Source organism: Vigna unguiculata, chromosome 6 (genome assembly GCF_004118075.2).
Source record: "Vigna unguiculata cultivar IT97K-499-35 chromosome 6, ASM411807v1, whole genome shotgun sequence".
Lineage (NCBI taxonomy): Eukaryota > Viridiplantae > Streptophyta > Magnoliopsida > Fabales > Fabaceae > Vigna > Vigna unguiculata.
This window is the reverse complement of record NC_040284.1, coordinates 24120253-24142960: the sequence shown is the minus strand read 5'-3', so window position 1 is coordinate 24142960 and position 22708 is coordinate 24120253. Positions and strand designations below refer to the sequence as shown.

The 22708-nt window shown below is 33.8% G+C and overlaps 3 protein-coding genes across 5 annotated transcripts; 1 reads left to right on the top strand and 2 right to left on the bottom strand.

Moving 5' to 3' along the window:
• The first annotated feature begins 6199 nt into the window (after positions 1-6199).
• Positions 6200-15679, top strand: LOC114188208 (mediator of RNA polymerase II transcription subunit 14). Of its 2 annotated transcripts, none has more exons than XM_028076769.1 (8): positions 6200-6756; positions 6875-7942; positions 8559-8653; positions 8734-8908; positions 9015-10020; positions 10130-11151; positions 11738-12798; positions 14482-15679. In XM_028076769.1, exons 1-8 carry the CDS (start codon positions 6544-6546, stop codon positions 15281-15283), a joined length of 5442 nt encoding a protein of 1813 aa, XP_027932570.1. In that variant the 5' UTR covers positions 6200-6543; the 3' UTR covers positions 15284-15679. The 2 variants fall into 2 exon arrangements, with proteins under 2 accessions (XP_027932570.1, XP_027932569.1); XM_028076768.1 differs by having other exon boundaries at positions 6201-6756; positions 8556-8653.
• A 1171-nt stretch (positions 15680-16850) lies between these two features.
• Positions 16851-18052, bottom strand: LOC114187002 (sec-independent protein translocase protein TATA, chloroplastic). The gene is made up of 2 exons (XM_028075103.1): positions 17680-18052; positions 16851-17193 (listed from the first exon to the last, which is right to left on the bottom strand). The coding sequence occupies exons 1-2, from the start codon at positions 17986-17988 to the stop codon at positions 17059-17061; spliced, it is 444 nt and encodes a 147-aa protein (XP_027930904.1). The 5' UTR covers positions 17989-18052; the 3' UTR covers positions 16851-17058.
• A 1406-nt stretch (positions 18053-19458) lies between these two features.
• LOC114186861 (light-inducible protein CPRF2) lies at positions 19459-21976 on the bottom strand. 2 transcript variants are annotated; one of them, XM_028074903.1, is made up of 6 exons: positions 21429-21976; positions 21250-21328; positions 20877-21051; positions 20606-20681; positions 20395-20520; positions 19459-19965 (listed from the first exon to the last, which is right to left on the bottom strand). In XM_028074903.1, exons 1-6 carry the CDS (start codon positions 21714-21716, stop codon positions 19699-19701), a joined length of 1011 nt encoding a protein of 336 aa, XP_027930704.1. In that variant the 5' UTR covers positions 21717-21976; the 3' UTR covers positions 19459-19698. The 2 variants fall into 2 exon arrangements, with proteins under 2 accessions (XP_027930704.1, XP_027930705.1); XM_028074904.1 differs by having other exon boundaries at positions 20606-20666.
• Between the last annotated feature and the right edge of the window lie 732 nt (positions 21977-22708).

Genomic DNA, 22708 nt, shown 5'->3' with positions numbered 1-22708 from the left:
ATGTATTTACTTGTAATGCTTTAATTCTTGCACAAGTGCAGTAGAGTGAGATTTTTTGTGGTGCTTTCTCTCTGAAGGAAGAGATGCTTTCAAAAGTTCTCTCTCCTGTACCTATAATTTGTTGATAGATGCAACCTGTAATTTAGGGTGTCCTGTTTTTGCTCTTCAATTATATGATGAGATTTAGGGTGTCCTATTTTTTCTCTACAATTACATGATGAGATGGTGCAGAAAGGGTATGCAACTGATTTAATAACTTATACTGACCTATGGATAGGGCTTGTTGTAGCCCATTTGAATTGACGTTTGTTTTCTCTATTCGTTCTTTAAGATTTATTATTGGTTGGAATCTCCTGTAAACTATGAATTGTGGAATAAAAAGGATTTGGGTAAAATATCTTATTGGTTCACATTTTTATTTTAAAATCTCAAATAGATCCTGAGATTTTTTGTTATCTTAATTAGGTTTATTTCATTAGTATGGTGTTAACGGTGTTAAGGATGTGTCATGTGTCAGCTCCTCATTTTTTATTTAATTTTCTTGATAGAGAAAAAAATGAGGAGCTGACACGTGACACATCCTTAACACCGTTAACACCATACTAACCTAATTGTTACACATTTTCAAAAATATGGACCTAATTGAGACTAAAATAAATCTTAGGGTCTATTTGAGATTTTGGAACAAAAACGTGGATCAATGGAGTATTTTAACCAAAGGGTTTTATAGGCCTTTAATACGAGGTTGCTAAAGGCCCAATCAAAATAAATATGATATTATTCATGTGTTCTTTAAAATTAAATTGATTTGAGTATCTTTATTTCTTTCCGATTGATTTGCACTATAGCTTTTCACCATAGATGAAATTTGAACAAAAAATTTTAGTGGTGTAAAATTAATTTTTTTATATATAAATTATTTTTAAATAAATTTAACAAAATTTGGTTAAAATGACTAAATTCACACAGTTGTAAAGTTGAATGACTAAATTATGTCAAAGTTTTGAATAGGGATTGATTTTAATTTTGACTAAAAGTTAAGAAATAAAAAACATATTTAATCCTAACAATATTTATATTTATAAAAAACAATTGTATTTTTTTACACAAATTAATTTTTAAACATTTGTTATTTGTTCAAATCCAACTTGTTATATGAACATGGATAATTGTCTTCTAAAGTCCCAAAAGTCAAGTTTTCATACTCAGATTGCTTTGTTTGAAGGTAGATATACCAATTATTCGAATCTAATCAAGTATAGTAAGCGTTCGCTTAAGTCTGTATTTTGATCTTGAACTTAATGTGGACTTAATTAGGATGTGGATTTATGAAATTTTAATAGTCATATTACAATATGAAATATTTTAAGTCATATAATTACATTATAAAATAGTATGAGTGTTGAAAATTTGTAGGAATTGTGAAAATGTGAGAAATATAAAATATATGATAGATACAAAAGATGTGTTACAAGAGAAACTTCTTATTTTATTTTATTCATATATATATATAATAAAATTAAAGTCAAATGACTTTTACAAAATGTTTTTTTGCAAATAAGTCATAAAGTTAATGATTCGACAATTTTTCTTTATCAAATGCGGATTTAGACGGAATGCAGACTTAAATGAATGTGAACTTAAGCACTTAAACAAATATTTACTGTACTACATATTGGCCTAATTATTTTGTGACTGAAAAGTCAAAAGTTATATTATTGCAGGTTGGAGTGTTGGTTTCACACATTCTTTTTTCCTCATATGCATCTTGAGAGAGTTTTGGACATTTTCTTTTGCATTAATATGTTTGGCAACAAAAACATATAATGGAAAATCATGTTATTGTTTTTTTATTTTAAGTTACTCTTGTATTGAAAAGTCTTAATAACTAGGAGAATAAGGTTATTGTTTTATTTTTTATTTATGCTTTATTATGTATATTGACCTTTTGGAACATTTTTTTTTTCTGCTAAAAAAAAAAACTTTCATGTACTTGCATCATTTTAGACTTGCCTAACACACTTCATTTGCACTCATTGCATTCATGGTTGATAGTGTAGATTAGAGAATATAAATTTTGGCATTTAAAAAGTACTTCAATTTATTTGAATTTGAATTGAGAGTTGGTTGCCATAACTTAATTATGCTTTTTTTTTTCTTGTTTTCATCCATAAGGAAATAAATACTCAAACAAACAATAATATGTGACAACCTTCGAAAAAAATAGAAAGCATTGTAAAAGGTTTTCAAGTAAGACGGTGTGTTTTCGAACATTCATATGGTAATTCACTATCTTTTGATTGGAATCGCCTAAATGCCATAGTAGAATTAATGAAGCTATGTCAAACATATAAAACAGGTTCCATTTCAAAGATATCATTATAGTTTCTTACTACCAGTGGAGAGAAAAAAAAATTAAATATATTTTTGTTCCTTCAAGTTTTAGTGAAATTTAAAATTAGTTTATTTTTGAAATTTTTGACTAATTTAGTCTTTGATTTTTAAAAATCTGTGAATTTAGTCATTTTAACCAAATTTTATAAAGTTTATTTGACATTTCAAATGCGTTTTATGATAATATTTGAGTTAACATTAAAGTGAAAATATGTCAAACGATATAAACAATTCAAATACTATCATGAAATGCATTTAAAACTTCGGTAAAATTAACAAAATTTGGTTAGAATTACTAAATTCACGCATTTCAAAAAATATAGAACTAAATTGGTTAAACAATTTAAAAAGGAACTAATTTCCTATTTGACTAAACTTAAGATACAAAAACATATTTCACAAAAGAAAAATATACTAAGATTATTCGTTGAGCATCACAAAGAGTGCAATATTCAATGTGGCCGTACTTGTATTAGTTTCACAAAAATTATGAAACTCAATTGTCAAGGATTTTTTAACATTATTATTTTAAGGCTTAAATACCTTTTTGGTCCTCATTTTCGTAGTGTTTGTTGCGGATGGTCCTCATTTTCGCAATTCATGTTTTATTTGGTCCTTTTCTGTAACGCCGTTTAAATCATTAACGAAACATTGTACAGGTGAGACAGTTTGTATTAGGGTGTGTTACGTGTACTGTACAGGTGGCTAATTAACGTTAATTTTACAATTTAGGGGAAATTTTGCAATTAGGGAAATTTCTTTATCTTCGTCTTTCTTGAGTTCAGATTTGCAGAGGAAGCAGCTAATACTTGCCATTTCATCATTGGATTGCAGTTGCACTCTTCATTTCAATTTTCTATTTAATCATCATCAACGAGGTAAGTGGGTTCAGGGTTTTCTGGGTTGTGTTCTGCATGATTTTTAAATTACTTCCATGATTTTGTGTAGTTTGTGTCTGTAGGTGGGGTTCAGTGGGGTATTATTTTAGTTGGTTTGTTTGTCGGTTGTCGATGTTGGTGTAATGGTTCCCATTATTTTATTTGTAATTGATTGTAGCAGTGGTCCCCCATTGCGTTAAAGTAGACTTAATAATACATTTTTTTATCTGTTTAATTTACTTTAGGGTAATGAGTGATGAGAGGTTCAATGTTATTGTCCACCACGGTGGTGAAGTAGAGGCCCATGAAGAGACTCCTGAAGTAGAGATTGAGGATGAATTAATGTTATGAATTTAACTTCTTCCAAACTTATATCAATTTAACTTTTCCCAAACTTAAATCAATTTCACTTACTTCAATGCTCAAATTAAGATGTCATTTTGAACATGTTGAGACTAATATCAACATAATCAAACTAATTCATTTCTTCATTTAATAATAGTACAACACAGATTGGACTTTAAAAGATTACACACAATAACAGTACGAATAATACAATAACAACTCAAGTGAACCCATATTACTAATTGCAGCCTCTTCTCAGCAACCTTCAATGACTTCTCTAAATCATTAATCTGCCTCATTTGTGTCATGATGATGACATCCTTTTCATCAACACCACCATTTGAAAAAGTTGCAGCCCACATTATTGGTACCACCACTCTGTAAATCAATAAACCAAAAATTAAAACCAATTTATTATTAACACAAAAATAAAAATAGATTGTACCCAAAATTTTCTACCAATATTCTTTGGAGTTCTTGCCATCCTCAAAGCAGTCATCTCTCTACAACTACAAATCGGGGTTAATTCGTTTCTCGTTGAACCACCAATAGTGCACGAAGTGATACAACACGGTTGCCTCCAACGGTTACAACCAGAGATAAAAGAAGAAAATTGGGACTGTAACATACCTATATAATGGGATTGCAGGAAGAAGAAAATTGCAGCAATACCAATTGGGAATGGAGGAACAAGATTGCCAAAACTCACCAACTGCCCAAACATTCCCTACCAAAACCCTAGCTCACTTATTTATCCCCAAATATCTAATTAAGCCACCTGTACAGTACATGTAATACACCCTAATACAAATCGTGTCACATGTACAATGTTTCGTTAATGATTTAAACGGTGTTACAGAAAAGGACCAAATAAAATACGAATTGCGAAAATGAGGACCATTCTAAACATTCGGTAAGAAATGAGAACCATTTTAAACATTTTGTGAAAATGAGGATCATTCGCAACAAACACTACGAAAACGAGGACCAAAAAGGTATTTAAGCCTTATTTTAAAATTTGATTATAATGTTTCTGTTTAAACGTATCAGTAATTTTAATTTATTATAATCTCTATTTTTAAAAATTTATAATTCAGTGTAATCAATGTTAATTAATAATTTGAGTGCAAAACAAATAAGACATGGTAAAGTAAAGTTCCAAATTGACCCATCGCTAAATAATAATGTTAAAATATTTATTTTATTGTTAACATTGATTAAATCAATACTACAATTAATTTAAATGACAAAATATAGGATCGGCAATGTGTCAGTTAACTCCACATTAAATAATAATTTTGAAAAAAAAAATAATGCTTTTGTAATTAGAATTAGTTAAATCAATGCTAACTTAGTTTAAAAAAGAAAGTCTGAATAACAAATGCAAAATAAAAAAAAGACATAATATATATATATATATATATATATATATATATATATATATATATATATATATATTACCTTACTTTCCTAATAGACCTTTCCCTCCTTCATTTATTTTCTATTTTATTGAAATTTTGAGTACTCGAATCATATCCAATTATATTCACTATTTTTTGAGGGTGTAAAGGAAAAAATAAACAACAAAATGTACATTTGAATGATGAATCAAGATGTTTTATTTCAGATATTTTTTAAACAATTATTTATAACATGTGAAATCAAGTAAAATAAAATGCGAGTAGTAGATAGCCATCATTTTCATTGACTTGCTACATCAATAAAGTTAAAATATAGACTTCATTTCTTTTCTTAAAAATTTATTCTCAGATGAGTATTTGTTAAAAAAAAGAAAAATATATATAATAAATTAGTTTCTAGATGAATACCTTAAACTTTCATCTTAATTAATTATTTAATTTGACCACTTTTGCAAATGAACTTTGAAACAAAAATACCCCTACCAACTTTATTAATTTATAAAACTATTACTTATAAAAATTCTTATTATCATACCTAATTTACAAATTTATTATTATTATTAATAAGAATTATAAATATTGTAATAATAATAATAATAATTATTATTATTAATTATAATTATAATAATAATATTAAAAATATTATTATTATTATGATTGATATTATAAATGTAATTGTAATTATAATTATATTTATAATTAATATTATATAATTATAATTATATTAACAAATATAATAATAATTATAATAATAATAATAATTATTATTATTATCAACTATATTATTTTACTACATTATTATAATTACTATAATTATAATTATAATAATAATAATTATTATTATTAACAACTATAATAATAATTATAATAATAATTATTATTATTGTTATTAGGTATAATATACTAATAATATACTAATAACAACTATAATAATATATTATTCATTATTATTAATAAACTATAGATTTTTTTTTAAAATTTTCAGCTAAATAAATAATCTATTCATTATTATTTTCTGTCAAGGAAATGATTCCCCAAATCATTTATGATTGGGAGCGAGGGAAATATAAATGGAAGGAAAGACAAGTGCAATATTTCTTCATTCATCCATTCCTTAGTTTGCATATAAAATCGATGAAAGTAGCGATCCCAAATTGGTGGGCGCTTTGAGATTGAGGAGTCAAGGGCTTCTTTAGAAGAAAAAGAAAGAAAGAAAGAATAACGCAATTTTGTAAGAGCCAACAAACAATATATTTAAGAGAGAGAACCAAACGAACCTTAGCCCTGACCCTGACTGAGACTAGTGAAAGGTGTGTGTGTGTGAGAGAGAGAGGAATTGGGAACGGGCTTCGTCGTTTTCGTTCTATTTCTTAGTCTTCTTCTTTTTCTTTTTCTTCTTGTTCTTGTCCGTATATCAATTTCCCTCTTTCTCGTAAAACCCTAGTTTCGATGCTGCTCTGACAAAGCAATTAGATCGGAAGAACCCTAACCAACCACAACTTCCAATGGCTGCGGAGTTAGGGCAACAGACGGTGGAGCTTTCCACGCTCGTCACACGCGCCGCTCATGATTCATACGCCTCTCTCAAAGAACTCGTCGATAAATGCAGGTCCTCCGAATTATCCGACACCGACAAGAAGATTAGCATCCTCAAATTCCTGAGCAAGACTCAGCAGCGAATGATCCGTCTCAATGTCCTCTCCAAGTGGTGCCAGCAGGTGATTCAATTTCTCTCTCACTTTCGTGCTTCAGTTCTATTTCCGTCTCGTTATTCTGTTATTGTTATGGAATTTGCTGTGTTTGTTTTAATTTATTGGCTTGTTTGGTTTTTTGTAGGTTCCTTTGATACAGCACTGTCAGCAACTGGCTTCCACTGTTTCCAATCACGACATGTGTTTCACGCAAGCTGCAGACTCGTTATTCTTCATGCACGAGGGGCTTCAACAGGCGCGTGCACCCGTTTATGATGTTCCTTCCGCAATTGATATTCTTCTCACGGGAAGTTACCAGCGTCTGCCGAAATGTGTAGAGGATGTGGGGACTCAGTATGCTTTGACCGAGGATCAGCAGAAACCTGCTTTGAAGAAATTGGACACGCTTGTTCGCTCCAAATTGCTTCAGGTTTCGATTCCCAAAGAGTTTTCTGATATTAAGGTTTCTGATGGTACCGCGCAGCTTAGGGTGGATGGGGAGTTCAAGGTTTTGATAACGCTTGGGTATAGAGGACACTTGTCTTTGTGGAGGATATTGCATTTGGAGCTACTTGTCGGGGAGAAAAATAAGCCTGTGAAGTTGGAGGAAATGCGGCGGCACGTGCTTGGAGATGATTTGGAGAGGCGAATGGCGGCGGCAGATAATCCATTCTCGGTTATGTACTCAGTTCTTCATGAGCTGTGTGTTACACTTGTCATGGACACGGTGATAAGGCAAGTTCAGGTTCTTCGACAGGGGAGGTGGAAGGATGCAATTCGGTTTGAGCTCATATCCGAGGGTCATGGAGCGAGTTCTAGCTCTGTTCAGAACCCTGATGCAGAATCTGATTCGTCTGCCCTGCGAACTCCTGGCTTGAAAATTGTGTACTGGTTGGATTTTGATAAAAATGCTAATGTGTCTGAATCGGGTACATGCCCATTTATTAAAATTGAACCTGGGTCAGATCTTCAGATAAAGTGTCTCCACAGCAGCTTTGTCATAGACCCCTTGACTGGCAAGGAGGCAGAGTTTGTTCTGGACCAGAGTTGTATTGATGTTGAGAGGTTGCTGTTAAGAGCTATTTGTTGCAACAGATATACTCGGCTGCTCGAAATTAAAAGAGAACTGGTGAAAAATGTTCAGGTCTGTCGAACTGCAGATGATGTTTTGCTCCAGTCCCGGATGGGTGAACCTGATATTGAATATAAGCAGGTTGGTTTACATTTATTTGGAAACGTTTTCTCTTTTGGGGAGTTTGGAAGTGTCAATTTGCTGTGTTGCATTGGAATTTAGTAGGTTCGGTAAGGATTAGATTTGGATAATTATTTTGGGATTTTGTTTTATTTGCATGTCTGATGGTCAGTCCTTTCGGGGTTTGACTTTGTTAACATCATTTGAGTTTCGAAAGATAGATAGATTCTCAGATACTTGATATTAAATATTTTTACGATTTTGTTTTATGTGCTCGTGTGGTTTCAGTTCTTTCTGGTCAAAATCATTTCATCTTTAGATGTTGCAAATGTAGTCCTTATAAGGCTTGAGTAGTCCTCAACTCCAGAAAACTGGCCTTTAAGGACAGAACTGCCAAAGCCTTCTAAGGACTTCATTGGCTTCATCTTTAGTAAATGTTTGATCTCAAGACCCCTATGATGATATGTACATGTTTTCCTGTGAAAGACTATTAACCTTTGCGACATGCAAACTATTGTTTAAATTTATAGATTCAGTGCCTTCCCATGGATCTCATGTATATAATCTTATGCCCTACCTTCTTCCATTCATTCTAGCACGTGGTTTTAAATCTGAGTTCTGCTTCTGTCTGTAGAAGGATGATAAGTGCTGCAGCAAGGACTCTGAGGGCCATGAGGTGTTGTGTGTGCGTGCCTATGGCTCTTCTTTTTTTACTCTTGGAATTAATATCAGGTACCCAACTTTCATTTTTCTAATCTATTGCATTTTAATTGGGGGGATTTTCTCAAATCCGTTCCTGTGTTCCTATTCAGGAATGGCCGTTTTCTTCTTCAATCTTCACAAAACATAGTGGTTTCTTCAGCCTTAATAGAATGTGAAGAAGCTTTGAATCAGGGATCTATGACTGCAGCTGAGGTTTTCATAAGCCTGAGAAGCAAAAGTATATTACACCTATTTGCTTCAATCGGAAGGGTTTTAGGACTTGAGGTATATTTACCTGTTTTCTCTCCTTTGGACTGTCTTCAAGCATATTATTTGGGTTTCAGGATTACCTTAAAGTCTAAGACCTATGGATCATTGGGGATTCTTGCAGGTCTATGAGCATGGGATCAATATAGTTAAAATACCCAAGAATGTTTCAGATGGTTCAGCTATGCTATTGATGGGATTTCCAGACTGTGGAAGCTCGTACTTTCTGCTGATGCAGCTTGATAAGGATTTTAAACCCTTGTTTAAGTTGTTAGAGACTCAGCCTGACCCATCTATAACAGATAATTTATCTGGCGGTGACCTTAATCAGGTTGTGCGGATCAAGAAAATTGATATAGGACAAATGCAGGTTCATGAGGATGAAATGAATTTAAGCCTGGTTGACTGGGGAAAATTACGTTCTGCTCTGCCCAATGCCATTGGCCCAAATCAAACATCTGGACATGAGTTCTTTTCTGATATTCGCCTTGAGAATTCCATACAGATTGCAAAAGGTCATCCATCAGGTTTTTCATCACTTGTTGACGAAGTGTTTGGACTTGAGAAAGGATCTTCAGCAGCTCCGTTATCTGTTCAAAATATTTCTTCAACTGGGAATACATCACTTCCATCTCAATATGGATCTGTCCCCATGAATATCCATAGTTTAAAGGCTGGAAGCCCTTCACCAAAGTGGGAAGGAGGAATACAGATGGCACAGGTTAATAATGTAACAAAAGCTTCAGGGGCTACTAGCCTCTATAGTGGTTCATTGTTCTCATCTGGTAGTGTGAAAGGCCCAGTTCAGTCCAGTTCTGTCGGCTCCATACCAACAGGACAAGTAAGGAGCACTGCGGGGAAAAAGCTGTCTGCTTCCAAGTCTGAACAGGATTTGACCTCTCCAAAATCTCCGCATTCAGTTGACATTACTTCCTCTTCTGCAATTGATGAAGAACAACTAAGAGTGTTGAATGACACTTCTAATGAGGCTTTATCTGGAAGTCGATCATCTCGACTGTTGTCTCCTCCACGACCAACTGGCTCTCGAATACCTAATTCCAGACCTAATGGACCTCAAGTTGATTCATTTAAGGCTGTTGGATCTGGCTCATGTGCTACAACTCCCGTATGTAAGATACTTCCTTTCCATCTTCATCTTTTTCATGTAGAGTTTAGTCATGCTGTTCTTTATTTATTTTTCACTATCCAATATGTGACTGGACAAGTAAACGCTTGCAGCCCAAACACTAGAATCCACAGTTAGTTATAGCGCAGGAGAAGATGTCACCTCAAAAAATGATAAGAAATCCAGAAAGCGAACAGCTTCAGATATGTTGGCCTTGATTCCATCTCTTCAAGGTGTTGAAAACAACCCAGGAATCTGCAAGAGAAGAAAACTTTCAGATGCATCTGGTTGTCAAATGTCTTTGGCACAGGGTGCCATGTCTGCTGAGATGATACCCAAAACCGAAGGGTACACTTATGGAAGTTTAATAGCTGAGGTGAATAAAGGGACTGTTCCATCCAGCATTTACATTGTGGCTCTTCTTCATGTGGTCAGGCATTGTTCACTTTGCATTAAGCATGCTAGACTAACCAGCCAGATGGATGCATTAGACATCTCATATGTTGAAGAAGTTGGTTTGAGAAGTGGATCATCTAACATTTGGTTTCGACTTCCTCTGGCTAGAGGGGACTCATGGCAGCATATATGTTTGCGACTTGGAAGACCTGGTTGCATGTATTGGGATGTTAAAATAAATGATCAACACTTCAGGGATTTATGGGAGCTGCAGAAAGGGAGCAATAATACACCATGGGGTTCAGGTGTTCGAATTGCTAATACATCTGACATAGATTCACATATACATTATGATCCAGATGGTGTTGTTTTGAGTTATCAATCTGTCGAGGTAGATAGTATAAAGAAATTAGTTGCTGATATTCAAAGGCTTGCCAATGCAAGAACATTTGCTCTTGGCATGAGGAAATTACTTGGCGTAAGAGCAGAAGAGAAGTCAGATGACCTTGTTACTACTAGTACTGACAGCAAAGCACTAAATTCCAAGGTTGCTTTAGATACTGCTGACAAACTATCTGAGCAGATGAGAAGGGCGTTTAGAATTGAGGCAGTTGGATTGATGAGCTTGTGGTTTAGCTTTGGTTCAAGTGTCCTTGCTCGTTTTGTTGTTGAATGGGAATCTGGTAAAGAGGGTTGCACAATGCATGTATCTCCAGATCAACTTTGGCCTCATACGAAGGTTTGCTATTTTCTCTTCAACTGATTGCTGCTATCTATTTCTTATTTTTTTTCTTCCATTGTGTTCATTCTGGCATCAGTCATAGACTTCTATTTCCCTGCTGTGCTTCAAAATTTTGATGAAACATTATATGCGTGCCACTTTATTCGGTCATGATTGTTGGCTTTGACCTGTTTTCACCATGTTTGTTTTTTACTTCATTGTTCTTGGACTTTCTCCCTTATCATGAGAATTAGCATACATGATCCCGCTAAAGTCTTGTTCCCTGTTGATCGTAGCTGGTTCATTTCATATTTGTTCTGATTATTTATAGTACCTTCTGGGTGAAATTGCTGTGGGACATCCTTTTTTTTCTTGTTCAGCTGGCTATGCGATATAAACATGAAATCCATTGCATTAATTTTTTTGTTATGGTTATTTCTGCTGCTTGGTGCCATTTTTTCCTTTTGATATTTCAGTGGTGATAAGAAACCCGCTTCTTAATGTTGTCTTCTGTAGAGATGTTTCTAATGTTTTGCCCTTGGTATGTTCCCAATATTTCTTGCCCTATTTATTTACTGTACCAAATGCTTGTATTTCTACGCAGTTTCTGGAAGATTTCATAAACGGAGCTGAAGTTTCATCACTTTTGGATTGCATTAGGCTGACTGCAGGGCCATTGCATGCCCTGGCAGCTGCAACCAGGCCAGCTAGAGCTGGTCCTGTTCCAGGGGTTGCAGCTGCTCTATCTTCCATTCCTAAACAATCTGGTGGATATATATCGTCACAGGGACTTCTGCTTGGGAATTCAACAACTAATGTTGGTCAGCCTACATCTGGTCCTGGGGCAAACACCGTCATGCCTACAGCAAGTGGTCTCACTAACCAGACCCTTTCAATGTTAGCTGCTGCTGGACGTGGTGGTCCGGGCATTGTTCCTAGTTCACTTTTGCCCATTGATGTCTCTGTTGTGCTGCGGGGTCCATATTGGATAAGAATCATGTACAGGAAACAGTTTGCAGTTGACATGCGCTGCTTTGCAGGAGATCAGGTGTGGTTGCAGCCTGCAACACCTCCTAAAGAGGGTCGTCTTTCAGGAGGGTCATTGCCGTGCCCCCAGTTTCGGCCTTTTATCATGGAACATGTTGCCCAGGAATTGAATGGACTGGATCCCAGTTTCACTGGACAACAGGCAGGTGGCCTGGCAAATTCAAATAATCCAAACCCTGGTTCAGGATCCCAGATGATGGCTGCAAATGGAAATAGAATAAACCTGCCAATTTCTGCTGCAATGTCTAGAACAGGAAATCAAGTAGCTAGCTTAAACCGCGTGGGAAATGCTTTAGCAGGCTCTTCAAACTTAGCTTTGATGACATCACCTGTCTCTATACGGAGGCCCCCTGGAGCAGTTGTCCCAGCACATGTCAGAGGCGAGCTTAACACAGCCATTATTGGTCTTGGTGACGATGGAGGATATGGAGGTGGTTGGGTTCCTCTCGTTGCTCTTAAAAAGGTTTTGAGAGGCATTCTCAAGTATCTTGGAGTGTTGTGGCTTTTTGCCCAGTTACCTGATCTTTTGAAAGAGATCCTGGGATCTATTTTGAAGGAAAATGAAGGTGCACTTTTGAATTTGGACCCTGAGCAGCCCGCCTTGCGTTTTTTTGTTGGGTAAGTATCTAGAACCCTTCTTCTGTTACCCCAATTCTTGTGTCTAGATTTTTTTTTTCTTTATTCAGACACTTCTCTGTTGTAATTTTTCATTCCTTCTTGGTACACGACTTTTGCTATATATTTACAAACTTCGCTGTTATATAATGTTTCAGTCCTGATTAAAGGGAAATAGTTGCAGTTGTCATATTACGGGATTGATGCTTGATTTTATTCCTCCTTATCTTTGCAACATGTTCTTTGCTTCGCTGTTTGTTTTGTAGCTTTGTTACCTTGGGTGATTAAGCCTGATTAGTTGTTGCACAATACATTCTTGGATTTTGGATTAGGATGTAATATAAGATGCCTTGATTCATTTTTTATTTCTTAATCTGAGCATGATACATGAAGTTGATTATTCCATGTTAGTTAATATTACGCATATTGATATTTGATGATTTATTATCTCTACTTTGCAAAAATGGGAAAAATTTTATTACATTTTTTCTTCATTTAAGTATAGAGTTCAAATTTAACCCCTTTAATTTCTGTATGCATAATATCCCAGGGTTTTATGAGTTGATGCAAAATATTCCCCCCTGCCGATAAGCAGTTGGAAATAGCTATTTTTTATTATATTGCATTTTGTCCCATGAAGCACCTAAACAAACACAGATACCGAGACATAACTAATGTCCAACATATAGGACACATGACACCACTTTTATGTGTGATTCTATGTGTAACATGACAAAAATCTCAAATGAGAATTAAGATTTATAAAATTCATACTGTAAAAATGAATTTGCTAGTTTTCAGGTTCCCTATAACAACAGCTCAATAGAATTCAAAGAAACTACACCCTCTGTTTCCTTTATTATATTTTTTAAAAGATTTTTATTTCTATTTTATTGTCATTTTCAATATTTAGGACAACATTAATTACTCCTTGTTATCTATTTTATCTTATTCTTTAATTCGTTTATTTATTGTGTTGTACTAATGAAATGGGTAAAATAGAAAATCTCATATATACCTTATTAAAATCAAGAAAGTGTATTGTGTTTCTTGGTTTCTCCAAAATAACGGAAGGTGTACTCTTAATAGTTAAAATAACTAGGTAAATCTTAGGAAAAGAAACCACAAAAAGGTGTCTGGGCCTTACATTATTTATATGTTTCCTTTTTTTACTTTATTATTATAGTATAAGTGTTTAGTCAGTAATAGGTGTTGGCATACCTTACTCAAGTTCAAGCTGCTTCCCAGATGTGTCTTGGCTGAAAAAATGATGACCCAGTTTAAGGTGTGTATGACACGTGTTGTGTCCAAAAAGTATCGGCCATGTCTACACACTACAGAGATGTTGGTGTCTAAGTAGGATATATAAGTGGGATGTAGGTTCAAGTTAATCCTAACCTGTATTCTAAAAAATAACTAAGGTGCTACGCTTTAAATTTTTCCAATCAAATCTAAAGCCATTTGCGTGAAAACCAGTGTGATAGGGTCTTATTTGCTTATACACTACAAATTACAGGGTAATGTAGCAATTTGAACTAAAGTAATACATGGTGAATCTTGGACTAAAATTTTAACCAATGTTGAAAGGGAAAACAGTTTGAGTCTTCTCAGGTTCTTAAATGTCTGGTATTCTTATTCTAGTTATTACGCACTAAACTGAAATGCTTTCTTTTCATCTTTCTGCAGAGGATATGTATTTGCTGTAAGTGTCCACAGAGTTCAGCTACTCCTTCAGGTATTAAGTGTAAAACGATTTCACCAACAGCAGCAACAACAACAGCAAAATTCAAATCCTGCGCCGGAGGAATTAAGTCAATCTGAGATAAGTGAAATATGTGACTACTTCAGCCGACGTGTGGCATCAGAACCCTATGATGCATCTCGTGTTGCTTCATTCATAACTATGCTCACTTTACCTGTATCAGTACTGAGAGAATTCTTGAAATTAATTGCTTGGAAAAAAGGATTATCGCAGACACAAGTTGGAGATGTTGTTTCAGCTCAAAAACCAAGAATTGAGTTGTGTCTTGAAAATCATTCTGGTTTAAACGTGGATGAGAACTCTGAGAGCTCATCCGCATTCAGGAGCAACATCCATTATGATCGTGTTCATAATTCTGTTGATTTTGCGCTTACCGTTGTACTTGATTCCTCCCACGTCCCCCATGTTAATGCTGCTGGTGGTGCTGCATGGTTGCCGTACTGTGTTTCAGTAAGATTGAGATATTCATTTGGTGAAAGTTCTAATGTATCATTTGTTGCCATGAATGGTAGCCATGGTGGTAGGGCCTGTTGGTTGCGTGTTGATGATTGGGAGAAATGCAGACAGAGGGTGGCACGAGCGGTGGAGGTTAATGGGAGCTCAGCAGCAGATGTAAGTCAAGGTAGGTTGAAATTAGTTGCGGACAGTGTGCAGAGAAATCTGCATATGTGCATTCAAGGGCTGAGAGATGGTAATGGGGTCACAGCCAGCTCTGGAGCAACGTGATTGTTTCGTTAGTATTAATAGAAGCAGTCATATCTACTCTGCATATATGTTGGGTTAGTGCTGTCAATAATGCATTTTGGTTTATATTGGTGCCATGCTGAGTTTAAGCATGCCCCCACCATCCTAGCACGTTGCTGTAATGGAGAAAGTGCACAGGTGATTACAGATAATTTTCATAAAATGAATTTTGATAGTCAAGCTTAGATTTGCGGGCACCAATTTTAGATTTACTAACCAAATATATATAACGAGTATTCCAAGTTTCTCAGATAATCTTAGGTTGTACAATATCTTTGCTGATAGTGTAATATCATGGCATAACTTTTTGGCTGGGGCGCTATTGTACAGATGACATCAAATGAATTAGTAAAGGAATTTTTTTACGCTCCATCTCTATGACAATCTACACTTGCGTGATATTAGAACTTGCAGTCTATTTAATTGAGTTTATCTTGTCCTCGATGCTATCTTTCTCAAACCGAAGTTTGCTTTAGTGTAATTTGCAATAACCTCATTTGCTTAGGGACACTTGAATTTATATAGGTTATTTGGAAAATACTAGTTTTTACATAGAAAAAAAGTAGTACTTTTTTCTGTATTTAGAAATATTTAAAGTCTTGTGAAGAGAAATTAAGATTCCACCCAAAATTTGAATGAGGGTTCCGTAGTATATGTATTGTTTATCTACAATATAGGAAGATAATTATTTTGTTTGGGTGAGGAAGAATAACAGAGACAAGATAATTATTTTTGAAGTGTTTGGACATAGTGAAAAAGAGAAGAATGAGAATAATATAAGTTGACATTTTTTTAATGCCCTTTTATTTCTTACTGAAATTTTTAAACTTCTAACTTTATATGAACGAAATTTTAAAAATTCAACTGATATAAGGTGTATTTGTTAATTTGCATAGTTGAACACATTCGGTGTATGTACCATTGTTTGAAAACATTAAAGTATTTAAATATCCAGAAAGTATTTAATCACAAAGTGTAATAGTGCTAAAGCATTTATGATTGATTGTTACGTTAAATTGCCTAGAATTTCAATTCATACACGGTAAAGTATTGTCACAAACAATGGAACAAGGGGTGAACAATGTGATACATTAAATCTAAAAATTCTTCACTTGAATCGCAACACAACCACTTAGTTTTGTAATGATTCGCACTTCTGTCGTTTCATGCACCGTGAGTTTGACTTTAAACGCATCAAGCACAAGCGGAAATTGGTTCATGATTTTGAAGATGGAGATGAATCTAGTATAATCGAGTTTTCATGCTAGTTACTCCACCATGATCTTTTAACTCGTCATGCCATGCTCTTCGTTAGCACTGAGAAACCTTCAACGTGTCTTTCGTTAACATTTAAAACCACAAGTTAACATGAAAACCAATGTTGATCTATATAGAATTTTTTTCATGATCAAAATGACATTTTACTCGTATAGAAAATAAACGAAAGATTTGGTCCCATTCCTCTAAACTGAACGTGGGGAAAGTAAAGGTACATTCACAGTGAGAATAATGTTACTCTAAAGGACACGGATTACCAAGGAAAGTGGAGTGAAAAAATTTGAGCAATACCAACCAAAACTAGTACCCCTCTTCTGATATCTTTTATTTGAAAGCTTGGTCTGATGATTTAAACAACGAAACTCAAAATCCCAGAAATACTAAACTAACAGATCGTAAAGAAGAATAGTTTCTTTAAAGGCATAGTAATATCATAGTGATGATCTGATACCTACTTATCATATATCTAATCTACAATCTCATGCAGTCTCCTTAGAACTAGACAACTCATTGTCCAGCTTCTCCTGTTCACCAAGGGCAATAGGTTTCTCAGAAGAGTCTTCTTCTGTGGAACCAGGTTCCTTCTTAAGCTCCGACTCAAATTCCTTTGCCGCCTACAATATTCACAAAATACCATAACCAGCAATAAAAAAAATGTGCACAACACTTCACAACTCATACATTATAACACATCTTTAACAATTAAGTCAAACCCAGAATCCAAATAATTTTTTCCCCTCATTATGAAACCCATTCAGCTACGAAATGTCTTCTTTCTTCATCACATTCTAATTTCCCCCTTCAAGTTCATTAATTAGAGTTTAGCTTTAACACAATCCAAAAATTAGCCATATATAGACACACACAGAGAGATACTATTTCAATCATTGTATCATTTGTGAAGGGAAATCTTCAACACACCCAATATCAATTGTAAAATTAACAGATTTGAATAATTATAAGTGATCCAATACCAGTGATTGAAACATCCCAGATTAACAACTACTAAGATAATAGAATTTGAATTTAACTCCAATCAATCCAAAAATCTAAGATAAGAATGCTACAATGTGAAAGAAAAGAAAGGGAAAAACAATTACCTGCTGGAAGCTCTTCACAGTTTTGCCGATGCTTCGACCCACTTCGGGCAATTTCTTGGGCCCAAAAACCAGCGCTGCCACGCCGGCAATAACGACGAGTTCTGGCACGCCCAATCCGAAAAGAGCGTTGCAAGTGAAGCCTCTGTTTCTTCTTCTTCCACCATTAACGCTCACTAAACTTACCCTTCCACTTCCTGAATTCAACAACTTGGGGTTTCCCAAACACAAAGATGAAGAAGAACCCAAGCCAATTGCGGCTTTTGGGATTGAACTCGAAAACCCAACGCAGCTCATCATCCTCATCTCCATTTCTCTCTCTCTTTCTTCCTCTGTGGCTACGATTTTTGTTTATATTTTCGAAATTGGATAATAACCTAAAACCCTAATCAAGAAAAAAAAAATAGCATTGACCAATGACCACATGGTAATGCAAACAAAAAATAATTTTCCAAATAAAAAACCTCTTCCTTACTTGTTTGTGTCTATCCATCACGTGTTAAATTTTATTTGCAGTAATCATCAATAAATTAACTGACCAATCTCAACTAAAAATTTTTGGGGCAGCTCTGTAAAAATGGAGAAAACATTTGAGAGAATTAGAAATTTCTTTTCTGTATTTCCATGGAGTTTTAAAAACTGGCTGAAGTTCATTTCAGTTTCGACTAAAATCTTTTTTTCTTTTCAATTTTGTAGGAAATATTATTAACTCGCTTTCAAAATAGTCATTTTGTTTTCAATTTTATGACATGATTTTGAATAATGTTTGTATTGATTTAATATGTAAAATTTGTTTCATTATATTCACGTTCGTAAAAATTATAGATGTCATACACACGTTGAAAATAAATTACTCAAGTAGTAGAAATTTAAGATAGAAACACTCATATAAAAAATAAAATTATATATAAGAAAACATATACAAATTCAAAGTATTTAAGGAGTCTTATTTTCGTATGAATTAGCTGAAAATATATACAATGTTTGGATATAGTCAAGTTTCTCACTCCTTTATCATGTGTGTAAGAAGTAAATAAAAAATGATTACACCATTAATATAATTATTGTCTTTATTAATTTCCAATAATACAATTCATTTTTTTGTTGTATATTATAAGTAATTGCATGTTGAGTTTAGTTTGATAAAATAAAATAAAAAAAGTGAGAAAAAATTGAGTTATATAATTGAATTATTTCAATAAAAAAAAGAAAATATTTAGATAATATAAACCTATTTATATCCATAACTTTATTCAATATAATCCAAAATATTAGATAAATTAGTAATTTTATTTATCTTTTAACTCATCTTCTTTCATTTTATTTTTCTCCCACTCTACCCGCCAATCAATAAAGAGCAATTCTCCTCCTTCATCTTTCTTCTCTCTCCACCAAACACAGGTTAAAGATTTGGTAACAGATTCAGAACATGACAGCCTCAAAACTAGATACTGTGTAATGATTGCATTGTTGAACGAGTGGAATATAATTAATAACACAATTTAAAGACGGCACAGAAAGGGTGCATAACTAACAAGTTTCAAAGTGACGTCTATTAGATTCTTACTACTAAAACATGAATTCAATTCACTTTAGATTTGATATCATTTTCCATTTTAAGAACAATAAAATTATAGATTTTCCTTTTATATAATATTTAATATTTTAATTTATTCAATATAAGATCTAGATACAAAATTTAAATTTTTAATACAAATAAAAGTATATGATTATTCTATATGGCATATTCCATACTAGCAAGATAATAACTATAACACCCAATTTGGATAAGGCAAACTCTACCAAACACTTGACACTCTCTTGTCACGGTCATGTGTATCTAACTAATATGTGTTACACATTAGCCATGTATTAAGATTTGAAGGTTCCACATAAAAAGAAAAATGAAAATAAGAATCATTCACATGATTTACAAGAATTTACTGTTACTTACAACAACTAGCAGAAACAAGAGTCTAGAACAGTTTCCTCATGAAACCATAATGTAATTTGGCTACTATGTTATTGTTCTTGTCGTGAATCTTCATCACCACGAATCCGCTTCTGAAGATGTTCCAAGCTAGCAACTCTATGCAGGGAATTTGCTCCCCCAGTGGCTTGACAAAGTTGATGATTTGGATCTTCTTGCACAGGAACAGCAGCACCAGCGGATGTATCAGAAGGACTTTCATCAAACAATGGTATCTCCATTGATGACATCTCAGTCATGGCATGAAACATTGGGTTCAACCCAGAAATTCTTTTCACCGTCTCTTCAGCCATCTTCACCTAAAAACCAAATCATCATTGTCAATACTCATAAACCAATTTTACAGTATTTCTTTCCTTCACTTGATTTCTCCTCTGTGAAAAGTTAAGACCCTGATAGGACTACTATAGTACGTATGTATAAATGGTGACAAACCTCATTTCACAATTAAATTAAGGTTAAAAAATAGAATCAGAGTCTTCCAATATCTATTCTAACGAAATTTGTTGTTTATTTGATTTTCATTAATATCTAGCTAAATGTATATATATCTCAGCATGAAACATTGCGTTGAAAATCCTATAACTACTAAAAATAGAACAATTTCACCTATATACATTAACACAAACCTCATTTTATACATCGATTTAGTACGATTAAGTTAACCTTCACCAAGTCCACGTAGGTCTCCTCTTTAACAGGTTAACATATAGGAAGGTAAGATTTACCTTGGCTCTTAACGTTTCAACATCAGCTTTCAATACTCTGTTGTCAATTGAAGCACTATTGTATCTCTGGCTCACATCAGTTAAGCGCTTTAACAAAGAAGAATTTTCACCTCTTAATTGGGATACCTGAGATAGAATATAAGGTCAGAATGGACATAACTCTCTCAGGGAATTATTACATAGAAATGAAAAAAAAAAAAAAAATGCACACCTGTGTCTCCAGCTCAGTTAAATGAGCCTGCTTTCTTCTTCTTGAGCGTCTAGCAGACTCCCTATTAGAAAGCATCCTAAAACACAAGTTTGTTAGACTTTAAATTAAACAATACAATACAAAAAATCTAATAAAAAATCTGAATTCCTTTAAGAACCAGCATAGTAGTGGAAGCACATTTGGCTATTTATGAGGATATGATATTGAATCTAAGAGCAAAAACATTAACGTTTTGTATGGTAAACATAGTGAAGTATGAGAGTATTGTTACCTCCTTACTCGTTTTGCATCAGTTGGATTCATGTTTCCAGTCATGTTAATCTCTTCCTCTGCTTCCTCATCCTCTGATTGCTCTCTTGAAGATCCACTCATTGTTGGCCTCACTGCAACAACGCCTTTCTTCTGCAGGAAAGGTGAGAAACAAATCCCAGTTGCTCCTTTCACATCTGTAAATCTTTTAGCTCAGCATGTGTTGAATTTCACCATATTATTAGGAGATAAAAAACAAAACGTCTAAAATTTTTACTTCATTTTACATTCCACATTATGTTACCTATATCAATGAACCTTCCATGTTCTCATTTACACATGCAAAAACAAAATCATAAACACAAACACATCCAAAATAATATATTAATTCAAACCTTTTAAGGCTCCAACTTCAGAAGGAACAGATCCACTGTCAGGGAAAGTGGTCGGATTTTGAGATTTGACCAGAGATCCCTAGAAGAAAACATGAGATATAAACTAGGAAATACTTTCAAGAACGATGAAATTGTGAAAAGTACAAAACATTGAAGAAAAAAGCAAAAAAGTATGATACCCGGGTCAAAGCGACAGCAGCACAAGCGAGGTTAAGCTTGGTTTTAAGAATAGTTTGGTAATCGTGGGAATCGACATTTAGTGTTATGTTCATGTTGATGTCGGGATCCTTTTCGGGTTTAACATCGGAGGAAGAAGATGAAGATGGAGAAGCTGCTTCCTGCAGGAACTGCTGAAATGCCCACTCCGATTCACTACGGTTCATCTTTGACTTTGACTTGCATGATTCCTTCTTCGCCGCCACCCAATATTGCTCCGATATTTCATCCACTGACAACACCCTTTCCATGCTCGCAAACCTTCAATTCCAATAATCACATCATTCAAACAACCAACAATGTCTGTCACAACTTCAATTTTATCCACACCAATAACGTCACGTTTTATTGTTATTTAATATCCGTGTCTGTTGGAATTCAATAATAATAATAATAATAATAGAAAAAAAAAATGAATTTGTGAGGTGGCATGGAATCCTCATCCATTAGGGTTGGTTGCTCTTCGTTTCTAAATCATAATCTTCTTTCCCTTTCATTCAACCAACTTGTTCCTAGTTTCTACTTTTGGCACCAATCCATAATCTCCTCGTTAACTTTTCTTATTTTTAAAATGTTTTCCTAGTGTTTTCCTTTTTTCTTCTTCTGACAATCCTAATAAAATAACTGGAATGATTGTGACGTTATGAACTGGTTTTAGATGAAATATAGATCGACAAATTATGATAAAATAAAAAAATAAACTTTATTTTTATGTTTTTAAAATATTGTAGAGTTTTGAAAGAAGGAATATTTATTGACATAAGATGAGGTGTGAGTGAGTCACTGCGGATAGACACCACACAACTGTCTGTCTCTTTCCGGTAATCTTAGGTTGGATTTCCACTTTCCTCTCTCTTCTCTGCACACTTTTCCTCTTTATAATCAAAGATATTAAATGAATAAAATTTCAATTGATATTTTTCAATTTTCTTGTTTTAATGTTTTTACAATTTTCTTCTATTTTTAGGTACCACATTATATCAATATATATTATGTTATCATTTGCTTTTAAATTAGTATCATTAATTTATACTAAATCAGATAAATAGTAAACCAGATAATAATATTACTTAAGAGTTTAATTCACTGAGTTGAAACTTAGATAGTTAGAATAGCAAGACTTCTTTACTCTGAATTTGAATACATTAAGTATTATTATCCTTTAACTTTTTTTTATTAGTATCCTGTAATTTGTTTTTAAAATAAACATAAATTATATGCTTGGTGCTAATTAGTCCTTAGT

Coding starts and splice junctions, on each gene's coding strand:
- LOC114186861 (XM_028074903.1), bottom strand. CDS start 21,716: ATGGAAAGGGTGTTGTCAGTGGATGAAATATCGGAGCAATATTGGGTG. Junction 21,329..21,428: donor CTGCTGTCGCTTTGACCCGG/GTATCATACTTT, acceptor GTTTTCTTCTAG/GGATCTCTGGTCAAATCTCA. Junction 20,682..20,876: donor GATGCAAAACGAGTAAGGAG/GTAACAATACTC, acceptor CTTGTGTTTTAG/GATGCTTTCTAATAGGGAGT.
- LOC114188208 (XM_028076768.1), top strand. CDS start 6,544: ATGGCTGCGGAGTTAGGGCAACAGACGGTGGAGCTTTCCACGCTCGTC. Junction 10,021..10,129: donor ATGTGCTACAACTCCCGTAT/GTAAGATACTTC, acceptor AAACGCTTGCAG/CCCAAACACTAGAATCCACA. Junction 11,152..11,737: donor AACTTTGGCCTCATACGAAG/GTTTGCTATTTT, acceptor ATTTCTACGCAG/TTTCTGGAAGATTTCATAAA.
- LOC114187002 (XM_028075103.1), bottom strand. CDS start 17,988: ATGGAGATGAGGATGATGAGCTGCGTTGGGTTTTCGAGTTCAATCCCA. Junction 17,194..17,679: donor CTGTGAAGAGCTTCCAGCAG/GTAATTGTTTTT, acceptor TGAATATTGTAG/GCGGCAAAGGAATTTGAGTC.